General features: G+C 31.1%; 2 protein-coding genes across 7 annotated transcripts; one reads left to right on the plus strand and one right to left on the minus strand.

Moving 5' to 3' along the window:
* Positions 1–8,058: 8,058 nt before the first annotated feature.
* On the plus strand, positions 8,059–9,882 carry LOC105431942 (RWD domain-containing protein 1). Its single transcript, XM_011646472.3, has 4 exons — positions 8,059–8,278; positions 8,413–8,762; positions 8,836–9,022; positions 9,408–9,882. Exons 1-4 carry the CDS (start codon positions 8,209–8,211, stop codon positions 9,515–9,517), a joined length of 717 nt encoding a protein of 238 aa, XP_011644774.1. The 5' UTR covers positions 8,059–8,208; the 3' UTR covers positions 9,518–9,882.
* A 543-nt stretch (positions 9,883–10,425) lies between these two features.
* On the minus strand, positions 10,426–24,363 carry LOC105431943 (NADP-dependent malic enzyme). 6 transcript variants are annotated; one of them, XM_011646477.3, is made up of 11 exons: positions 24,203–24,363; positions 18,383–18,551; positions 18,140–18,298; positions 17,895–18,076; positions 16,889–17,198; positions 16,439–16,621; positions 16,104–16,329; positions 15,904–16,046; positions 15,504–15,798; positions 15,295–15,439; positions 10,426–11,375 (listed from the first exon to the last, which is right to left on the minus strand). In XM_011646477.3, exons 1-11 carry the CDS (start codon positions 24,226–24,228, stop codon positions 11,369–11,371), a joined length of 1,845 nt encoding a protein of 614 aa, XP_011644779.1. In that variant the 5' UTR covers positions 24,229–24,363; the 3' UTR covers positions 10,426–11,368. The 6 variants fall into 6 exon arrangements, with proteins under 6 accessions (XP_011644779.1, XP_011644778.1, XP_011644776.1 ...); XM_011646476.3 differs by having other exon boundaries at positions 10,426–13,136; XM_011646474.3 differs by having other exon boundaries at positions 10,426–13,987.
* Between the last annotated feature and the right edge of the window lie 409 nt (positions 24,364–24,772).

Below are 24,772 nucleotides of genomic sequence, written 5' to 3' on the forward strand. Positions count from 1 at the left end.
GCGACAACCATACAAACGAGAATCGTACCAAAAAAACTATAATTATCTTGACTTTCGTGCATGACGAGGGCGAGAGAAAATTACCGCAACGATTCGACAAGGATCACGAGAGGGGCACGTGACGGGCTCATTGAATAGACAATGGCGATGTCGCAATATTTTCGCGGGAAACGCTTTCCCGCGAAAGTTTCCTCCAGCCGATCCCTCGGGCGGACGAAATCGACGACTTTACAATCGGAACGTTCGCCTCATCAGACGGCAACTCCTTTCCCTCGATCTTCTGTTTCTTCTCGTGGCTTATGATAGCTGGCTGCGTCCACTTACAAAAGCTTCGCATAGAAAAAAGTGATTCGCCTTCGCGAACTCTTGCGACATCGTGGTCGTCATCCCCTCTCTGCGTATCGATCAGCGCCGCGGCGTGATCAGCCACTAGATCCTTTATTTTTAGACACGGATCCTAGATGGCCCGCGTTCCGCTGACCCCGCGGGAAATTCGAAGGTGGCAATCTTTCTTGGCCGAGCCTGCGACTTCCGAAGATCCTTCATCGATCCTTCCGGTGAGAGGTGGCTGTCTCTTCCGGCTCAAGTACTCGTCCTCGGCTCTTCGGCTCGCCTTCATTTATATAGAGTCTCCTCGCTATTTCGCGAGGAGTGGCGCCTCCCCTTTTGCTCACTCTTCGCGTTGCATGGGTCAGTCCAGTCGACTCCTGAAAATCGCTCTACAATACGGGAATCAGTATGCAGAGAGGGAGTAATTCGGCAACTACTTAAGGCGATATGATCTAATAATTCCTTGCACCCGGTGGCGGCATCCTCCGCGTACCTAGTCGTCGTTGGTCGTCGTGGCAGGCGGTGATACACAAATCTAGCGGCAGCCGTCAATTTCGCCGTTTTAATATTGTGGAAGCTAAACTCGAAACGACAGTAAAGAAGAAAAAGGAAATTCGCGCAATTGTGCACGCTGTTCGCGTTACCCGTAGCTTGCCTGCGCTCTCGTCCTTCTAACAGATGAACGCAGAAACCAAAAATGCTCCGAATTGATCCAGTTAAATCTTGTGACCGGCGGCCTCAGGGCGTCACGTCACAAAGGTACAGTAGCTTCACTCTCTGTCGGCACCTTTAATCTGAAGTGAAATGACCGGCCATGGTGTTAAGTGTGCAGCGTGGACAGTTTAAAATAATAAGCATAAAATAAAATAAAACTATAATATAATATAATATAAAGAGAAACAAATGCAATAACTTATGCAAATTAACAAATACAATAAGAAAAGGATTCAAAATTTTTTATTTGCATTTAATTCACAAGTTTATTTCCATTGCCAATATATGTATAACAAATATGCAAAACACAATTATTAAATATAGAAAATATATATTTATGATATGTGTGTATGATATGTGTGTATATTGTTGTATATATTTATTAAAAAATAAAATTTCAGATAAAAATCATAGAGTTCAAACAAATCCATTAATTGATACAATTATTTATAGTTTTGTGTGTGTGTGTGTGTGTGTGTGTGTGTGTGTGTGTGTGTGTGTGTGTGTGTGTACAATATTACAAAAGAAATGAGGTTGACATTTTTTAAAATTTGTTCTTTTTTATTAACTCATTTTATATTGTAGATGTGTTAATTTCAAATTCATTTCTCAATAATTCTTTCTATACTACATTTTCCTTCTTTTACTAAAGTACAAATTACTGAAGATACGCCTTATATAACATCTAAAACAAAATAACAAATCTCTCTCTCTCTCTCTCTCTCTCTCTCTCAAGTGTTGTTTTTAATTATGTTAAAATAAATATTATAGTTTAAACAATACAATGAATAATATCTTTTTGTATCTTTTGAAAATCTAAATAGTGTTTCTTTTTTTCTTCGTTCAGTACTTGTACTTTCACAATTATTAAATAAACATCGATATCCACTTCTTTTATTCACGTTTATGTAAATTTACTGTGGTTATACTACAGTTACTAAGATTACTAAGGTTACTAAAGTTACTAAGGTTATACACAATTTTTTTGAACTGTCATATTGTTGGGTGTGCATTTCCATCATGCGCGAGTGACAACCATTCATGGATATTGAGCAGAGTGAAGCTATTATATCTACTTATACTGTGGCCACGCCGCTGTAGCCTTATATCTCAGGAATATCTTATTAAAAATGCATCATTTCCGCCAAACTATTATTAAATCAATTTTATCAAATCATTCTTTATTAAATTATGCAACAATTTAAAATGCAACGATTTAAAAATGCATTTAACAATTTGGGCGCATTTTTAAAATGAAACGTTCCTGGGCCGGGATTCTGTACTCGCTTACCGACAATTATCGATACGTTAACTAACGACAGCCAATGATAGCGGTACGTTAACTAATGACAGCCAACGACAGCCAATGACAGCCAATGACAGCGTTTTTTCCAAGAGCGTTCTTGCCATTGGCTATCGTTAGTTAATGACGCCGACAGTTGTCGGTGGACATATACAGAACAGAGAGCGTGCGACGGCTCTCGAGCTTCGAGCGATAGTGGGGGGACAGTAGGCGTCACCTTCGAAATCGGACCGAAAAGGGCAACTAATTCCGAGCACTGTATTATAGTATAACAATAATATAATAGTATTATATTAATTTTTGCTTTTGTGTTAAAAAAGATAAATAGCGAAAAAAAGATAAATAAAAAAGATAAATAAATAATAATAAATTTAAAATCGTTAAAATTAAAGGAAATATATTAATAAATACGAAATGCGGGGCACACTAGCGCTTGCTGACGCAGCGCGTGGTGCGGCCCGGGAGAATATCACGAAAATAATCATATTTACGCGGTATTTCCGTGCTCTGCTCCAACGCTTCGGAATTCGAATGTAGAAGTTTAAAAAAAAGGGAGGCATAAATGCCTCTTGCGGCCACTGCCGCACTCCGCTTGATGTTCGGCGGTCCCCAACGGATGGTCGGTCGGGGGAAAGTCGAAGGAGGAACGGAGTGGTGGGAGGGAGCGCTCCGTTACAAATATATATATATATATATATATATATATATAATGTTAGTGTGATATATAATTTTAATATATGTAAGAAAGTTACTAAGAAGTTCCTAGGACAACTGGTGGATGGCGCCATGAGTGCTGTTCAGTGACCAAAAAGAGCGCCTCTCGATCGAACACGACACGAGTGAGTGTACTAGGAAAGGACCAATCAGACAAGGGCTGATGCAATCTTTGTTAGCTTTGAAATCACCGAACGTGCGCGGAACAGCGAGCGACGGGGACTCTCTCCCTAGTCGGCGAATGAGACAGACGTGTCATCCGCGAGAGTTCAAGTCGTATAGTCGAAACCATTGTAGTGAATATAGTCGAGATATCGTTACAGGCGATATCGGTTTAATCGTTGTATTACGGGTAGACTCAGTGAAAATATAGATAAACCGCATTAAAGTTGTTGAAAAGTTATTGTGCCTGCTCCATTATCCAACACGTGCCGGTCACCTCTCTCAGTGCGTGTATTAAACCATAGACAATAATTATAAAAACGGACATTAATTCCTGACAAACGGTTATTTAAATTCTTTATTTAAATTCTTTATTTAAATTCAAAAATTATAAGAATCTTACAATATATTAAGTTTAATGTATGTTTTTTAAATATTATTTATCACAGTTAAATAGGCTTTCTGATTACTCAACAATTAAAATAAATATTAATTTTGTAATTTATAATTTGAGTGAATAATTATTATAAAACTTTGTTGAATATTACACGCAATAACTATTTTAAATATGTGGCAGCAGCGGCTATTTTCTCGCATACATCGGAAACCGTGTCGGACACAACCCACGCTATCTCGATAATGACATGTTAGCAATCTAGTTTAGTATAGACATCTGTGACTCTCATAAATATAGAAAAATTCTATAGTTTTATTGATTTTTTATTACATTAATATTTTATTTTCAAATACATTAACTATTAGGTGTACAAAAAAGTTCTGAGCTTTAGATTTCATACAACCGAAATAACAATTTAAATTTTATATATCTTCCCGCCCTTTTGCGGTTTTAAAGCGTTGACATTTGGCCTTCTAAAATGCCATACGGTTTGGCATTTGATGCACATAACCTCAAAAATCAGTAGTGTTCACGATGGCAATAACAAAAGAGCATATTCGATTTTCCATCCACTTCGCATTTCATCTGAAGAAAAATGCTGCTGAAGCCACTGCAATGATTTGTGTTGCATATGGAGAGAACGCTGTAAGTCATACTACATGTAAAAGATGGTATCAAAAATTTCGCCAAGGAGATTTCAGTCTTGAAGATAAACCGCGTGCTGGACGCCCTCAAAAGATTGAAACGGACGAATTGCAAGCACTGCTGGATATAAACTCTGCGCAAACTGAAAAGGAGCTTGCAGAACAGCTTGGCGTTACGCAGCAAACCGTACGTTTACATACGATGGAAAGGGTTCAGAAGGAAGGCAGATGGGTTCCGCATGAATTGTCCGAAGACAACAAAATTCGTCGGCGTGACACTGCACTCACTTTGCTTTCAAAGTTCCGGAAAAAAGATTTTCTGTACAAAATCATTACAGGCGATGAAAAGTGGATTCTTTATGATAATCCTAAACGTAGAAAATCATGGGTTGATCCTGGTCAACCTTCGACATTGACGCCAAAGCCCAATATCTATGTCAAGAAGGTTTTGCTCTGTATCTGGTGGGATTGGAAAGGTGTGTTGTATTACGAGTTATTACAACTGGGTGAAACAATCACGGCAGACCGCTACCAACAACAATTGACCAATTTGAGCGATGCATTAGAAGAAAAGAGGCTATTTACTGGCCAAGGACGTCGTAAAGTGATCTTGTTTCATGACAATGCTCGACCACATGTTGCGAAAGCGACTCAGGACCTTATCTTTGCGTTAGGCTAGGAACTTCTTCCGCACGCGACGTATAGCCATAGACATGACGCCTTCCGATTACTACCTATTCCAGTCGCTGCAGCATCATTTGGCTGATACACATTTCGTGAGATTTGAAGAGATACGAAAATGCATTGATGACTATCGCTTCGAAGCTGGTGAGCTTCTATCATCAAAGAATTCGCAAGATGGCTACCCGAAAGATGGCAAAAGGTCATTGATGCAAACGGGGAATATTTCACTGATTAATATTTTTTTGTTTGTTTTTGAATAAAGATTGAATTTTACAAAAAAAGCTCAGAATTTTTTTGTACACCTAATACATTAATCTTAAATTATAATATTATAATTTAAAAACATAAGCGTTTTAAAGATAATAAAATGTGTATATTTATAAAACTTTATTTTATATAATTATATTACCAATTTATTAATATATTTATCGTATTTATTAATATATTTCCTTTAATTTTAATGACTTTAAATTTATCACTATTTATTTATTTATCTTTATTATTTATTTATTTATCTTTTTTTCGCTATTTATCTTTTTCGGCATAAGAGTAAAAATTATAATATAATAATATAATACTATTATATTACTGTTACACTAATATTTTTAACTTTTTGATACATAATTGCCAAAACGATCTTCTGTGAAATCAATACAATGACAGCTATTCACAAAGTTAGCGCAGCGAAAGAATCACGGAAAAACATCAACAATAAACTTCGAGGGAATTTTGAGAGATGCAAGTAGCAATGTCATGCTTTTTTTTAGAAAGAAATTATTATACATATTTATTATTATAAACAAACTTTATTACAATATAAAATAAAATTTAAGTAAAAAAATGAACATTCACCTATTTTTTATATTAATTTATCACAATTAATTAATTTATAACTATATTTTGCAATTTTAGTATCTCTATTATTTAATAGTATATTATTACGCTTTCCACGTGTTTAATACACATGCAATACACTTAAATCAATGCACATGCAAAATAAAAAATATTGCTACCAAAATACGTTATTGGTGAGATAGTGTATATTTCTTTCTCTCTCGTAGGATTTAGCCAAAACATGGCATCAGAGTTGTGGCTAGTCTTTTAGACTAATTTTTCATGCTGACGCTCATTTTTAGCGTCAAACTAGATCACATGATCAGAAATGACCATTCAGATTTCACTATTCTGTTTAATTTTGATCACGTGATCTAGTTTGACGCTAAGATTGGTTTCCCATGATGCAGCATAACTTGCGTAAGCGTAAACTGCATCACAGTATAAATAGATACAATAGGTTCTGCTCAATATCCGTGAAATGGTTGTCACTCACGCATGACAGAAATGTACACTCAATAATATGGCGATTCAAAAAAATTATACATGCCATAACCATAGTATTGTGGTATAAATTTGTCAAAGTGGTGTACATAAATTTGTCAAAGGCCAACACAACAATTTAAATATTTTATAGTGTGCAAAATTTATAAACATAAATAAATATAAATAAACATAAATAAACATAAATAAATAAACATAATAAACATAAATAAACATAAATAAATAAACATAAACATAAATAAAAAAAGTGGACATTGAATTAAATATTCGTTATATTCTGTTTTAGACATATATGGCGTATCTTCACTTAGACTCTAGTAAAAGAAAGAAAATTAAGTATAGAAAGAATTATTGAGAAGTGAAGTCAAAATTAACACATACCTACAACATAGAATGAGTCAATAAAAAGAACAAACTTCAAAAAGTTTCAACTTCATTTCTTTTATAATGTACCCCCCCCCCCACACACACACACACACACACACACACACACACACACCATAAATTATCTTATCAATTAATAGATCTTTCTAAATCTATAACTTTTATCTAAAATTTTATTTTTTAACATGTACAATAATACGTCATATATCGTAAAGATACATTTTTTTATATTTAATAATTGTGTTTTGCATTTGTATATATATATATATTCTTGCTAAGAGCGGCTATCGAGCATATTGGCAAAGGAAGTAAAGTTATATGTGAATTAAATGCAAATAAAAAATTTTGAATGTTATAGCATCATTTGAATAATCCTTTTCTTATTGTATTTGTTAATTTGCATAAGTTATTGCATTTGTTTCTCTTTAATTACATATATAGTTTTGTAAGAATTAAACGACCGTAAGTGGTCATGGAAAAGATTCGGAATATAAACAACTAACAGAGAGGAGCCGTTGTGGTCGTGCAGACTAAGTGTCGGATTGGTAGACGAGGGATCCCGAGTTCAAATCCAGTCAGTCTCCGTTAATTTTTTCCGAATCTAATGAATATCTTTCAGTTTTATTTTATTTTATGCTTATTATTTTAAATTGCCCGCGTTGCACACTCAACATTATGGCCGATTATTTCACTTCAGGGGGTCAATCATATAACTTTACGTGAAATTTTTCACTTTTTATTTTTCACTTTTTACTTTTCATTTTTCACACCTTGACATTTCACGTGAAACTTTTCATGTATAGAGATTATGTATGTAGCTTAGATACATGGAAAGTGATACATAGTTTCATAGAGTTTTATAGCTAATGAAAATTATTTTATTGGTACAGTATTACTACATCTTTTAATAACCAATTGTATATGTACTACGTACACTTAATCCTAACGCAGTTCTAATCTTCTCTAATTCCGAAGCATATTTATTAATTCTCTAGATTTCCGCCTTTCCGCCATCAAGATACATGGCGAAAAAGTTCACGTGAAAAATTTCACATTTTCACGTTTGAAAGAGTTACATAATCCCGCAAAGTCGTACATGATCGTAAGTTCACGTGAAACTTCACTTTTCACGTTTCGCCCTAGGGGAAAAGTTACATGATCGACCCCCAGATCAAAGGTGCCAACATAGAGTGAACCTACTGTATCTACTATACTGTGACTGCGTCATCCAACCAAATTGTCTCAGCTACTCTACACAAATCCGTCTAGACTCTTATTAGACGATTTGATTGGTTGACGCAGTTTACGCAAGTTACGCTACATGGGGAATTACCCTAAAAATGAGCATCGAGCGTCAGCATGAAAATCAGCTTTATTGTAGTCTACCGGATAAGAAATCCGGATATAGCCTTTGTCATATCGTACAACTGCACTATGCTGCACGTGAGCGTAATCAGGCACAGCAGCTTTGTGTTGTTCGTCGTACGTTACGAATTATATATTTTAGTTGTTTAAAAAGCATATTTATTTTGTTGAACATGGACTATAAGGATGAACAGCGCAACGAGATCGAAGCTTTGGAGTCAATTTATTGCGGAGAATTGGAAAGTACGTATCGAATTTCAACTTATAATTTGTATATCTGATCAGAATGGACGAGATATGTTATCTAATGATAACACTGATTTTTCATTAAGAAGTTACTATTTACCACAAGTAATTCGAGGATAAATATCTTATAGTTTTGGCGACGGAACCGTTTTATACGTTTGCTATACCGATTAAAACAGAAGAATATGAACCGGAAACTGACAATGGTCTCGGTTGTCGATTAGAATTTACGTATACATCCAAATACCCTGACGAATCGTTGCTTATATCAATCGCAGAGCAAGAAAATTTTAAAAATGGTGACGATGAGAAATTGAAGGCACATCTGGTAGAACAGATGAATGAAAATCTTGGAATGGTAATGGTTTTTACATTAGTTAGTGCAGCTCAAGAATGGCTTAATGTTCGATGGGATAAAATTAAACTAATGAGAGAAGAGACTGCAGCACAAAAACTGAGAGAGGAAGAAGAAGCAGAAAGAGTAAGTTATTTTAATTAAATTTGTACATATAGGGGACAATTATAAGTAATATTTCTTTTTCTTTTCTATATAGAAACGATTTGAGGGCACTCGTGTAACTGTGGAATCTTTTTTAAGCTGGAAAGAGAAATTTGATGAAGAAATGGGCTATACAAAACGGAAAGAATTGGCAGATCGTGAAGGCAAGAAGTTAACAGGGAGAGAATTATTTATGACTGATAGGACATTGGATCAGTCGGATCTTAAATTCTTGGATGATGGTAACTTGTTATATTTTGTCTTACTTTATTCGTTGAGTGTTATGAATACAGAAATATTATTGAAAAGTGTCAAGTGATGCAATCATTTTGCTCTTTATGTAGAAAAGAGTCGAGCAATATAGTTATGCTGGTTTTCATACATTCTTTTACTATTTATAAAAAATGGCAAAAATTAAAAGTGAAAGTTACAATTTTAATTTAATAAGTCTGCTTTGAGTTATAACATTAACGATGAACTCTAACAAAATCTGAATATTAATTGAATTATTATGATATCATATTATGATAGATGGTAGAAATAGCTGGATCACATGGCATTTATATGGTTATTTTTAATGATTTTTATTCCAAGAAATCAATATTGTATGATACATTTTTGATGCAGGTGATGTCGTAAAAGTAGATGAGAGTTTGTTCCAAAATCTGGATGATTTAGATTTAGACGATGAAGATGACCCAGACTATGATCCAAATATCTCGGATGATAGTGCCTAAATAAATTTGATTCAATAGCCATTACAAAGAGAAGTGATATATAGAACCAATTAACAAGGAATTTACAAAATCATTATAGAAAGAAAAAAAAGAATAAAAAATATATTTTAAGTACTAGAATGATTTCTCTTGGATACTATATCTAGTAAATAATGGTAATGATGAATGAATCATCATGGTTGAGACAGAAAATATATTTCTTCAACCAATGCTTTATTGAAAGATTCACATACACATCTGTACACACATCCATATACATACACCATACACAGAATATTTAAGGAATTAAATAATTTTTATACTTATGTACATAGATTATGTTTATAATAGCTTTGTTTATATAAAAAAAAAATGTATAATATTAATATTTGCCTTTTCCTTATGCTTCTTCCTTCCGTTTAATGCACCATGTGTTTATAAGATATATCATGTAAAATATTACAAGACATTCTCTGAAACTATTAAAGATAACAATTCTTTTCTCGATTCTTAAAGCAATTACATTCTGTGAAAAAAATATGCAGAAATACAATTTTACTATTTTCAGAAATTTAGGTTATAATATTACATTATAACATATAAACAAATATCGCCTTTGACTGCCTTTAATGATGTAAAAATCACTGTTTTATTTAATAATTTTTTTACTATAAATTATTGAAATCGTTTAAAAATCCGCTAATGCATTAAGAATAGAATATACTGTCATTTAAACAAAAAAATGGAAATGATATTGAAACTTTCAAAGCGTCTTCAGAAAAACTATTACAAACTCTCTTGATGTACAATTTTCGTAATAAAAATATTTCCATATATAATAAATAGCGGAAATAATATAGATAAAATTATTGCCCCATTCTGTACACACATGTAAACATGGTATGAAATAAATATATATCATTAACATATTTGGAATAACAATCAGAATTTAACATTTATTCATAATTTCTTAACATTATAACCTACATATTTGTAATAATTTACAAACATATATTCATGGTTTCAGGGAATCGATTTCCTGTAGTATATATATTGCCAAGATGTTTATTTGCATAATATACTTAACTATACATAAGATTCTTTATTTTCAGTTAATTAATAAAAATAATTAATAAAATTTAATTGATATTATCTATAAATATTTCTATTTCATACAAATATCTCAAAATTTATTAGAGTTGTAGCATTCTTTTTTATGAAACACAAGAATGCACACAAAATATAAAAAATATTGGTTATATTGTTTTGATATATAATCATAACGGTTCTCTCTGATATTTCTTTGTAGTTTATTAAATATATAATTGCAACATTGTCAGTGATACAACTAACAATAAGATAAAAACTATTTTGTCATGTTATATGTGACTCTATTACTATGCTATTACATATATTTAAAAAATATTCTGCTGAAGGACTTCAATTAAAATAAAAAGCAATTATTCGTTAATTATGATTAATGAATTTTAAAATCTAAAATAAATGTATTACTGTGCATGCTGTATAATACAGAATGATATTATACTATTATGAATAGCTTTTTGAATGTATTTTAAATATCTTTAAAAAAGAAATCCATAATGCATTGGAATATATAATAATTCAAATATCACAATTAATAAAAGAGAATAATTGTATACTATTTATAATTCTGTCAAACATATACATTAAATGTAATATATAAGTACATATTTATTCGAGTATATTTATGCAAAATAATATCGATAAATTTCTTAATACTCTTTCTAAAGAATATATTATAATAATTTACTTTCTGATTGCAAGAAATTAAATAAAGAAGTTTGTAAGTCAAAAAAGGTAATCATCTCATATTTAGAGTTTAGACTCGTGTCACAATCTGTTGAGAAAAGAATATAGTTAGTAACTCAAAACAGTAGCTCTATGAAAGTTTACCTAAGCGACATACAAATAAATATACTTTTATTAATAATTATTAATAATTAAAATCATTTTTAGAAATGCAAATAAAAAAATAGTTTGCCCTTGAAAGAGATATGTTTTCAATCGCTTGGATAAACTTAGTAGGATATTTTAAAATATACAAGTTCAATATTATCTCTTAAATAAAACGTTTTCAGTATATGCATATGTTACACTCATGCTAAATTATAAGGAATATTTTTGCTTATAGTTATAGTTGTTATAGATAATTATAGTTATACAGAAGCGTCTTCTATTATATCTGTAAAATCTTAGTATTGCACAGCATGCCACTCCCACTTGGAGATTTAATTATAATGCATATCTAAAGCAAAATATTAATTTAACAAATTATATTGCAACATAAACATGAGATACATAGATTGCCTTTCTCATTTTAAGAAAAATAGTTTACTTTTTAACATTGTATCTTTGACTTATTATATGTGATTTATTTTGAGTTTTAAAAAATATTTTGATAATTTATTAAATAAATTTTTATAAAATATTCAAGAATATATTAGAAAGAAATTTAAGTGTAAATTATTATATTTATAATTACTACTTCTAATATCCATGCATCATTTTATTCTTAAATCAGACTTATAAAAATATTGAAAACTCAAATATTCTTTTTTTAAGCAGTTTAGAATGAAATTTATTATTGATATCAAAAAAAGCAATTCTAATTTTGAGGGAATTTGTTTGATTTATATATATTTTATATATATTTATGTGTGTGTGTGTGTGTGTGTATTTATATATTATATAAATAAATAAATATATATATATATATAATATATATCTATCTATATATATATATATATATAGAAGCTTTACAAATATTATTTATATAAAGCTTTACAAATGTTAATCAAATATTAAGCTATATATAAATATAATAAAATATAAGTATTGCAAAGTAAAAATTTTTGAGCTAAAAATATATGCTTCGATCGTCATTGGAGTTTTAGAAATCAATTCTCCTCAAATTGCGTTATGATCACAATTTCGGAAAGAGTCTTCGGGAAATAAAGCAAAGAATTTAGGATTTTTTCGTGTCTTGTAAATAAATATCATTGTCCGTTGTAAATGAGAAGTCGAGAAACTTAAATATACTATATTTTTAAATATTCTATAACCAAACAAGTTTTTAACAGAATTTACAACAGAAAATTTACAAAATGTAATTAAAGGGAATTGATATTATCACCATGATGTACAGGGTGTTGTACCAACATATTAGGTAGTACGTCGAGTTGCGTGACAGATTTTGCAGGGGTATGCGCGGTTCAATAGGTAATGGCAACATATACATGTACCATCATAACTTACCGAACGAGTGGATCGCACGCCTTTATATCAATAAAATTTGTTCCAATTATGACTTGAATAATAATTGCTGTGATTATTATAAGAAGAGTCGAAACGACAATTAAAGATGAAAAATTAAATTTTAAGTGGTATATGATATGATTTAAGTTAACATGATTAAAATTTAAAGTTAACATGATGAAAAAAAACAAACATGACGATAAATTTTTTTCATCTATTTACTTTTCGTATTCGCGTTATATGTTTAGATAGAATTTTTAGATTCAGAAAAAGTGAAAAAAATATGTTTATTGCAACTCGGTATTGTATTCCACTTTTGAATCAGTTTCTGAAAGAAATCGATCTGAAACACAGCATAGAGTAATTGTAATGTAATCAATGATGGTCGATGAATGCTACGAATAATACAGCCAATGTAAAAAATTGCAGCAAAATTAATTCAATATTCAATCTTTAATTTCGATTGAATTTATTTGATCTGAGACTCAATCACAAAATGTTTTTCGACAAATCTTGGAGAAACAGCTTTTGCGTATTGTGTTTTTTATACGTTCAAATTTTATTGATATAAAGGCGATCCACTCGCTCGATAAGTTATGATGGTACATGTATATGCTGTCATTACCTATTGAACTGCGCCTGTCCCTACATAATCTGTCATGCAATCCGACGTACTGCTTAATATGTTGATGCAATATCCTGTACATATATTTTTCTCTAACATTAAAATATGCAAAATAATGTATTTCTATAAAATGTATTTATATTGTCTGAATTTTCATTAATTATTTTCAATTATTATTTCAATAATAAACTGTTTTTAATATTGATGTGTAAATAAAGAAGGACATTAAGATATTATATTATTAACTTATTGCAATAATAAGAGAACAATGTGGCAATAATAATATTACCAACAATTGATTCATGCCATCACATACTATGTTAACAATATATATAAATTATAGTGATGAAAGCACTATAGTAATTATGTGATGAAACACAATTTCTCTTACAATTAAAATCGTTTACAAATCATTTTGCTATTTGTATATATCATGAGCGATATTATTTATAAGTTGAAGAAACATCGATATTTTTATCATTGAAGATATTAATGATAGTCTCTTATCATTCTCGGCCGACGAAATCCACTACAGATGTTTTAAATTATGACGGATTTCTATCGTATCTCTGAAAAAGATTAATTCAGTTTCAGCGGTTTCCACCGACATTTACCCAGTCAGCAAAATATTAGCAGAATGTCGGCAGACTGGCATCAGATTTGATCAGAAAATGTTAACAAACTAACCTCATTTGAGGCCTCATTCTGCTTGTATTCTGTTGACATTCTGTGCCAACAGACTGGCAGCAGAAATCAAGCAAATCCTGCTGTCAGTTTGCCATCAAATTGTGATACAGGTCTTGCTTGTTTTCTGTTGCTAATCTGACTGCAGCAAAATCTATTCGATTTCAGCTGTCAGTCTACTGGCACAGAATGTCAATAGGTTCTGTTAGGTTTCTAACAGCAATTTGCTGACATTATCAGATATTACAGAATCTGTTTGCAATCTATTGTATTTCTAGAACTATAAATTCATAGCAGACTCGTATCTACGCATAATCTGTTTCTCTAAGTTTGGCTGTCGGGGTATCGTGGAAACAAGCAAATCAACAAGGAATAGCACTCTGAAAGGAATGAATGCATAATGGACGAAACAGGTAGTTATGTATATATTACAAAATTTATATATATATATATATATATATATATATATATATATATATATATATATATATAGTTGCACCGCCCCTGCCTATCTTCTGTACACGGCCCGTAATTCGCGAACTGCTTATAATTCAAAAACTAAGTTTCTGATAAAAATTTGGTAGAGGAAAAATCGTCTTGGAATCATCTCAGGAATATAACATTTTTAAGGACAAACGGTTGTTTTGAATCATCCTGTATATAAAAACTCGATGAATTTATTCAGTAATATTAGCAATTATATATATGACTTTTCGAGAAAATAAGTTGCTTAAGGAAACAAGCATAAAACAGAGCAATTAATTTTCGAGTAATTATTACATTTGCAAGTGCTATGCAAAATAACACATTCTTAAACATTAATTCATAAAAAATTATAGTGAAATAATTTCATTCATTTTATAAAGCTTTATAATTAGGAAAAAGATATAAAGAGAAAAGAAAATAAAAAAGTGATGTATAAAGTTTGTAAAAAGAAAAATTTTTAATAAATCTTCTAAGAATTTTTGTTAACTGTATGCATTCAGACTTACTACTAATTGTCTACTCGTTCTCGTTATCTATAGAATTGCTGCTTACTACATACTACTTGTTACAACTAATTTTATCTATCTACTTCTTCAATCCTACATTTATTGTGCTTATTGACATGATAGATTTTGTTCAATAATGCGACGTATATTTTTACATAATTGGGAGATTGACTTAGAATTGTAAAGTTTATCATACTTACTTTTCTGGCAAGATGCGCGGTTTGGCATAATCACCTGGCCATTCGTATAGATTTGGCAGTGGACTGTCATAGTTAGCATCATACATTTTACTTATGATAAATTGCCGTTTGTCTTTCGGCTCCGGATATTCGCTTGCCAAACCGCCTATAGATATAATAACAAATTATATCACACACTTAGTGTTTTTCAGAATCATAATAATACCAACCTTTGGCATAAGCATAATCAGCTATCCTAACCGCGATGTCAATTGAACATTCACGGATGTTATTTAACGGCGGATATAAACTACCTCTTTCAAGATCTTCATTTTTCACATGGTCAGCGACAGTTTGTGCCGAGATTAAGAATAAATCTTCGGTAATGTGATGAACTCCAGTCGCTATAACGCCTAAAGCAATACCCGGAAAAATGTATGCATTATTACCTTGTCCAGGTTTATACGTTTTCCCATTATATGTCACTTCGCCGAATGGCGAACCAGAAGAAAATATGCATCTACCCTAAAATGCATTTAAACGGATGCGTTTAGTTCGGCAAATTAATTTGATATGCTAAAAAGTAGAATTATTATTACTGTTAAATTTAAAATTGGTTTATATTCATACATCGGTATAATCATATGCTTGCTGTGCTGTACATTCAGCTTTACTGGTTGGATTACTTAAAGCGAAGATTAATGGCCTTTCGTTGTTTTTTGCCATCTCCTTTAAGACTTCCGGAGTAAATGCACCTGCCGCTGCCGAAGCCCCTACGCGAATATTTTAGTTCTATATCAAAATTGTTTTTCTTAGAAAAAGCTACTTACCTATTAAAACGGTAGGTTTGATCTCTTTCACGACTTCAATTAGCGTCTTCATCACTTTGTGATCCTTCGCATACCAAATCTTGTGACCCTCTAAATTACCCTCAGGCCGATTTTTTACCAATAATCCATCAATGTCCATCATCCAAATACTATCGCGCGCTTGTTGCTGGGTGCAACCATCAGCTTCCATCGCTTTGACACAAAGATCAGCGATTCCAATAGCTGCCTGCAAAATAAATTCATTACATTAGGATTTCAAAATAGGCACATCAATAGTTTAAAAACGTTACATAGCTTTCGAATAAAGCTTTGCATTATCTCGAAAATTGACAAACCTCTCCGGCACCCAAGAAGACGAACTTATTCTCTGCTATCCTTTTTTTAGTTATCCTTTTTGAAGCCAAAATTCCAGCTACTGCAACTGCAGCTGTACCTTGTATATCATCATTGAACGTACAGTACTTATTTCTGTATTTATCTAAGAAACGGAAGGCATTATGATTTCCAAAATCTTCGAACTGGAACATACAAAATGCAATATTATCATATACATTGTACGCGTTGTAATATCATTTCACAAGAATTAAGTCAAAAACTCACTAACACATTATATATATATATATATATATATATATATATATATATATATATAAAATAACGCGCGCGCGCGCGCGCGCGCGCACGCACACACACACACACACACACACACACACACACACACACACACACACACACACACACACCATTCAAAAGTATACACACAATAATTGCGTGTATTAGCTTACTTGAATAAGAACGTTTTGTCCGTACTTTTGCACACAGGCAGCCATAAATTCGTCGATTAATTCGTCATATTCAGCACCTTGACTTCTAGGCTTGTTGAGACCGATATAGTGAGGATCATTTCTCAGCTGTTCATTATTAGTGCCTACATCAATGGTAATCGGAAGACACTGATGTGGTTTGATACCAGCCAGAGCTGTGTAAAGCGCCAGTTTTCCAACGGGGATACCCATCCCACAAGCTCCGAGATCACCGAGACCTAAAATTCGCTCACCGTCCGTTACACAAATGGCTCGTACTGTTTGTTCTGGCCTAAAAATATGACAGAAATTATCATAGGTGATAGACATTTCAAAATAAATTAATGCGCTATGCTATGTTAAATAATAAATTTTCTTTTCTTGCTTCATACAGTGAAACATACGATGTATATGATGCGTAAAATCCTATTTTTAGCAAATGAATGTACCGCTTAAACTCTAATCTAAAGTGTTCCTAACAAACTTCTTCTCTAATAATAAGAATTTCTTAGTTAATCATTATGTTTTATTAAAAAGTTGGTAAAAAAAAAATAGATTGAAATGTAACATTCGTTTTTCTTTTTTTTTTTTACAAGATATGATACGGTAATTTGTGTCAGCATCCGGAAATAAATTAAAATGAATTGAAAATTTCTAATCCATTTTAATTCATTTTAATACATTTTGGAAGAATAAGAAGCACTTCGTGCTTCAATTCCGTTTCATGGATTAAAATAGATTGCATGACAGAATTTTCTTTGGGTTGGAAAGAATAGGCATTCCATAGTTTCAATATAGCATAGAAATCTCGTAGTTTCAATCTCACTTCCCACATGAATTAAAATAAATTCAAAGAATTCTTCGACTTTAATTATTAAAATGAACTCAAAAAATCAAGAATTTGGATTCGACAATAACCACACAAATCCATTTCTATTCATTTCAATCCACTTCCTGAATTTGCTAAGTATCTTTTTTATTTACTAACCAATTATTCAAAATCTCATAAATATGACCTTTATCATATATAGTAATGAAAAGTCCACGAGGTCTACGATATATCACGCCAAACTTTTGACAGGCCAGACCAACAGTAGGTGTATAGACAATCGGCATCATCTGTTCAATGTTTTCGCTTAACAAACGAAAAAATAATCTTTCGTTTCTCTCCTAAAAATTGTTTCCAATTAAAGATAAATTTTTTTATGACGATAGCGCGAAATATATTATTACCTGAAGTTCCACAAGATATAAGTATCGATTCAAATCTTCAGAGTATTTCATTACTGAGGCTTTGCATAGAGCCAGCTGCTCCTCTTGCGTCTTAAATCTAGGAGGTTGTAGCCCATGTATTCCAAGGGATAATCTTTCTTTCAGAGTGAACGCCAGACCCTGTTATTATTACGCAATATTGATGAAGAGTGTACATCTCTTAAAGAAATATTTAAATAAACGAAATGATGGGAATAACAATACCTTATTAAGTCGAGGATCTCTGAGATGACCGATACCCTTTACCATATTGATCGGTATCACATCTCCTGAAACTTCGTGAATGTTCCTTTGTTGGATGTCCTTTATGGCAATATGCAAAGGTGGAAGTGTCCATGTCCATGATCCTCCGCAACTTCTGCTACTAGCCGATCTAAAAATATGCATCAAAAATTTGCATTTTGACAATTTGTGACTCTATCAAATTATCAATATCAGTAATATCTCACGAAAAAAGTAGATTAAGGAAGTTTTATTTTATTACCAATAAAAACTATGGCTGACGCCTGCTACGCGACGTTAAAAGTGTTGCCGACTAATTATCACAATTAACAACTCGATGAGTCATTCAGTAAAAAATTAACAGGTTTATAAGCGTGAGAATATAAATAATTTTTTTATAAATTTTTATACTTTTATTCTTCATATTTTCGAATGCTTGTTAAATAATGATAAGTAAACAAGTTGATTCAATTTAGGAAATGGTATGGAATGTCTGCTCATCAGAAATAACAGATAAGTTGCCATTATCAACTGATGAACTGCATGTATGGTTTAGCTAATTTAGAAACAAAAAAACAGATTTCATACGTGCTGATAAACATTATGCGAATGTTTAATTCATGAACTGTTTAAAATAAAATTAATTCAGTATAGATATAAATATTATTATGTATGAAATACATATACTTAATAAAAATTATAGAAAAATAGTTTCTCAGTTATTTATTGTGATAATAGAATTGAATAGAATGTGATAATAGAACGTGATAATAGAACTGAACGACTTGTATCAATTAATTGTAAGAAGACGGAACTTACGTAACGTTAATAAAAAAAATATAAATATGTGATAAATATGGAATAAAGTATAAAAAAATACTAATGTAATTTTATTAACAAAATATATTATCATAAAAAGTACATCATATAGCATAATAATTTTTTCAGAAAAATATTTGTTTTAAACTAAAAAAAATATAATTATCATAAATTAATATGACATGTCTGAATATACTTTAAAATTCTCTGAAATAATATTGAAAATCTATAGCACACGTAACAAAAATTAGAGATTTTTAGTCATATATTATAATATAGTATATTTTTATGTACTATGTTATACTATATTATATTGTTATTACATTATATTATAATCTTTTTATTATTTTCATCATTATGTCTAATGTACAATTAATACAACTAATGAAATAATATTAACATTCATTAGATCAATTATAAGATACATTAATTTTTTATAATTATAATAAATAATTATAGAAAATATATCTTAGTTCAATTAATAATTTCTATATTTTTACTACGGCTAAAAATACTAAATTACATCATTGTATTCCATTATTGTAATTATATTCTAATAGTTTTTATTCTTATGTCTTAAACTAATAAATATCCAAATTTCAGTTATAATTGCTGGACTACTTTGTTGTTTTTTTATGTGCGTTCTCTTGATAATTAGGATAAGATAATCATGTGAGTTTCGATTTTGTTTTTATTGAAAAATAATATTAAATGTAAATAAATATAAGGATTAAATTCGAGTTTAACATGGTAATCTTATACAATGATTTTCTCTTTATTACTCATAATAAATCTGACTGTATATATGATACATAATAGATAGAGATAACGATTAGATAAGAATTCATGGAATATCAGAATAAAACTTTTCAGTTTGCCATTCAATGCATCAGATCATATATAGAATTATGATAGATACAGTGCGATCGATGAAGTTGAAGTAGAACATACATGTTAGCATACGTCAGAGTCCTCTCTTTCCCTTTCTGAAGTTCTCAAGAATACAAAATTAAATAGAATGAAACGTACCCGAGTGAAACAATTTTTACTTTCTCACACATTTTTTAAAATGTATGACATAAAATAATTTTTCTTTAAAATCTTAAAATGTTACAAAACACGCAATAATCTCATACACGCAGAATAATTTGTCATTGACGGTTATTTTCCCAAGTCGCGCTTAAACAACCAAAGCTATTATTATTTCCGTGGCGTAAAGCCAGCTTTGAAGAAATGACCATGCAAAAGTGGCCTGCGGATACGCGTTTTTTTCAGCCATAATTCAAAATATGGCAATCATATTAGCACGCCGCATTTAACATCAATGTGGTCATCACTTAAATTGTGATGTTCTTTCTCAACAAAGACACGTTGTTTTCAATTAAAGCAATGTATTTGTAATAAACGTTTGCGTTTTTTTGATTTAGATATGCATTTACGAAAAGTATGCTCTACTAATGAAAATATATCTACTAATGTTAAAAATCATAACAGTAAAAATTTGTTTTTCTGACGTATATTTGCAAATATGACAAAAGTATAATGATGCGAAACAGATTATATTCAATATGCATTGGAGCCATTACTTTTGAAATGTTTGATATTGTCACTGACGAGGAAGAGACAATTTATTATATTATCACAGCTTGACAATTCTCTCTCAAACAATTTAGTTAGTAAAATAAGTTTGTATTACATTTCTTTTTATCTTCCTTGATATTAGTCAATCGGTTTTAAATTACTTTTTCAAATATGATATAAACAAGATTTTTCATATGCAAATAAGAAGATAATATAAAATAATATAAAATATATTATTACGTTAAAAAGAACAAAAATAATTTACAAAACGTTATTAAACGTTTTTTTATGTAGCATTATTTTTTCAATATTTTGTAAAATTTGTATAAAATATGATAAGTGATAATGTATGAAATGTAATTAAAATATAAATATTTTATATAGAGAAAAATAATTTTTTAATTGATTTAAATAAATAAAAAATTGGCTTTTATTAATTTTTCTATTTAAATATATTTGAAATATTTTTAAATTTAAATTTTTTATTAATTGAGCGAAGATTTTATTATTAATTTTATATTTGCTTTACATTGTTTGATCTCCTTATAGAATGCGAAAAAAGGAAAAAAAAAGATTTTGAATAAAGCCCATCTGCTCTCGGTGACTCTGCATATTGTCATTGAGTAGTTTCAACTTATTAAACATAACAAGACTTGCATAACCCTCTCTTTCTCTTTTCCCCTACCTTTTCCCTCACCATTACAATTTCTCTTTATTATCTATCTCTTTAATATCATTAAACAAGCAAAACAATGTCCTGCTTCGTATATGATGCCGATGCATGCATAATGTTGCATACATAAAAACATTTATTAATTGTAAACTGATGAAAAATATAAATAAAATAAAATAAATCGACTTGATTTATACTCGTATGCGGAATAGTTCAGTCTGAATTATAATTGTGCGATTCTTTTCGCTGATTTAATGAATATTATAATATATTCGAATATTATAATATATTCAAATTAATCATAATGACGTGAGACGAGGTCTCAAAACCTGAGGTAACCAAAGTTTTTGCGATAGTTTGTGTTGAAATACAGCTGTTACTATGTATTCTGACCTTTACTATAACCCCGATCGATCGCAATTGGACTCTTTATATTGACTGGCGTGACACGAGCGTTGTCCTAATGAGATTCGTCCTGCTACTCCTGTTTCGGCATTGAATTTATTAGAGTATATTAAACATTGCCAATTACAATTAACCGTTTTAATCAACGAGCTTCCAATTAGGAAAACCTCCACGTCTATCATGAAAATTATCTATAACTACTCCGCGAAGCATGCATATTTGATTAGTACTATATTATATTACTTACGAAACGAGAGGGTATGCGCACATATCACCAAATTGTCGTATTACCAAGAAGCGATATTCGATCAATTTACTCAAATAATCAATTAAACGCATCGCATGAATGGATAAAGCACACGTTGGGTATCATAAATTGGATCGGACAAAACGCGCGATGTAACACGCTGATAAATAATGGACACATTTATCAGATATTTGCTTTATCGTAAACAAGACGCGTCGCAATCATGCTCATATTGCTTTCCTATTATCGATTATTTGCAAACCACCTGCAGATAATTTCAATAACATCAGTAACAAAAGACGATCAGTAATGAGAAAAAAATTTGACGACGCGCCGAATAAGAAAATCATTTTAAAATTATCTTCCTACTTGGAGAGTATTAATAGGATATTAATAGGATATTAATTTTAACTGCTAGACAAAAGAAATCGTACAAACATCGAGGTCTACTAAAATTTTAATAAAAGAATGAAATAAATGTACAGAATAAATCAATAATACTTCCATATATATATATAATCTACGTTGACATAATTTAAATATTATTAATTCTAATTATAATTAAATCTTTGAAGATGATCAATGTAACTTGTATATGTTTTCGAAAAACAATTACATCTCTCAAACTATCCTTTATATAATGTATAAATTATATTACTTAATATTTTTATCTCTTATTTTGACTCTTGAAATATATCGATATATCGGAGAATACCATTTACCTAAAACACTTGACAGAAATTTATATATTAAATTATAATTTGATAAAACTTTTTGTATTTATATTTTGTCTTTCTGCTTTTAATTTGTTCTGTATTTATCATATTTACATATTTGTCCTTATTATACATATTTTTCGTCTAGATCGAAAAATTATTTTACTAAATTGATTAGCTTCGCGAGGGCTATTAAAAATAAAAATTTTTTGCGATTTTTGCATATATAATTGATTTTTAAAAATAAAAATTATTGTTAAAAATTTTGAGTTTAATGCATTTTTTCGTTCAGCGCGCTCGGACTCATTGTAACTATACGTCCCTGGTACAACAGTTTCCGGAGTTCCGGACGAAGGCTGTTTTTACTTTAACTTTGAATCACGAGATTATTCATAATTCGTTATTTCCGCTAATTTTTATTTCGCGATAAAATTAACAACACGATTATTACACGAAGTAATGCTGCTTTACGTTTAATTTAATTCAGAAAATGTGGCAAAAATATAGAGAAATATGTGACATCACAGACAAGGAAAATTCAGTTCCGAATATTAACATCCCTTCTTGATGATATTATTTCCAAATGGGAGACAAAAAACGATTAGAGGAAAGGAAATGATCAAAAGAAGAATCATAATAAGAGTCACTTTAAATATTTATAGCCAAAATTAATAATCGATAAAATAAATTGAGATTTATCAATAGAGAGTTCTTTTTATTCTACGGATTTCTACAAGTTTTGATACTAATATTTAATAAAACGCATCATTTCTCAATAAGATCAATATCAACCCTGTTCAAGATAAAGATTAGGTAGATAAAGGAACAGATTATTTCGCACTATAAACTTCCGTAGAATGTTATTTTTTAGAGCACAATGAATATCGCAAACTCTTGTCGAGTCTGCGAGCAACAAGCACCGTTTACGCGAAAAAAAGGCGTTCTAGTTTCGACAATGGTCAAAGTCACGGCTGAGTTAGGTGAAGGCTAAAGATAACGTGAAAGAGAATAAGAAAATGAGACGCCAACGGCGAGAACACCTGAACAAGAACAAGAACGCGATGCGATCTTCGCAAGCCTGGCAAACCTGGCTGCGTCTGGCATCGATCGTTGGTTGACGCTCCTATTTTCAGCACCGCATTGCGACCTGTCTGTTTTCGCGAGTCAAGTTACATGACGGATCCTTTTTCCCTCGAGAACGATCGCATTCTCCCTGACGAAGGATCACATCGTCGATGTCATCTGCCAACAATCCGTCGCGACATTGGCCCGTAGTACTGACGAATCGCGGATCCTCCGATTATCTGAGATACCAACGAAGTCGAGGAGGTCGAGAGTAAAAAATTTTTCCTGGTACTCACAATATAGACCTCTGCAGGACGAACATCTCGATCTCCTCGTGTGCACGCAGCTGATCGCACCTCCCACCCGACAGGATTGGCACGCGACTGCGCGGTCTTGGAGGCTCGGAGGTGCTGACCGCGCCGTATGTATCGTATCGTGTGTCGCGCTGTGTCGCATCGCGCTCGCGTCGCGCCCTCGTCAGTTCACGTTCACGTTTCGCCAACATAGGCGCATCAAAAGATGCAAAGTTAGACGTTTAAGCTTAAAATATAATTAGTTTACATCTATCGCGTATACAATGTAAATTATGTCCCAGGTAGCACAGAAAATTAAAAAAAATAATTTATTTTGAATTTCCAAATTATGAAATGTATTTCTTCCTTCATCCCGTTTCTGATCTAAAAACATTCATAAAAGTTCCATGGATTTCATTTTTAGGTCACCAATTTTGAAGCTCTTTTTCAGATACAAAAGAAAATCACATTATAATCTGTAAGAATTCGCAATCAAAATAGTTTTTATATAGTATATCTAACACCCAAGTATGTTTCAGAAATAGGATATTAGAAAATAGGAAAAGGAAATAT

Source organism: Pogonomyrmex barbatus, unplaced genomic scaffold (assembly GCF_055798465.1).
Source record: "Pogonomyrmex barbatus isolate J1 unplaced genomic scaffold, ASM5579846v1 scaffold1, whole genome shotgun sequence".
Lineage (NCBI taxonomy): Eukaryota > Metazoa > Arthropoda > Insecta > Hymenoptera > Formicidae > Pogonomyrmex > Pogonomyrmex barbatus.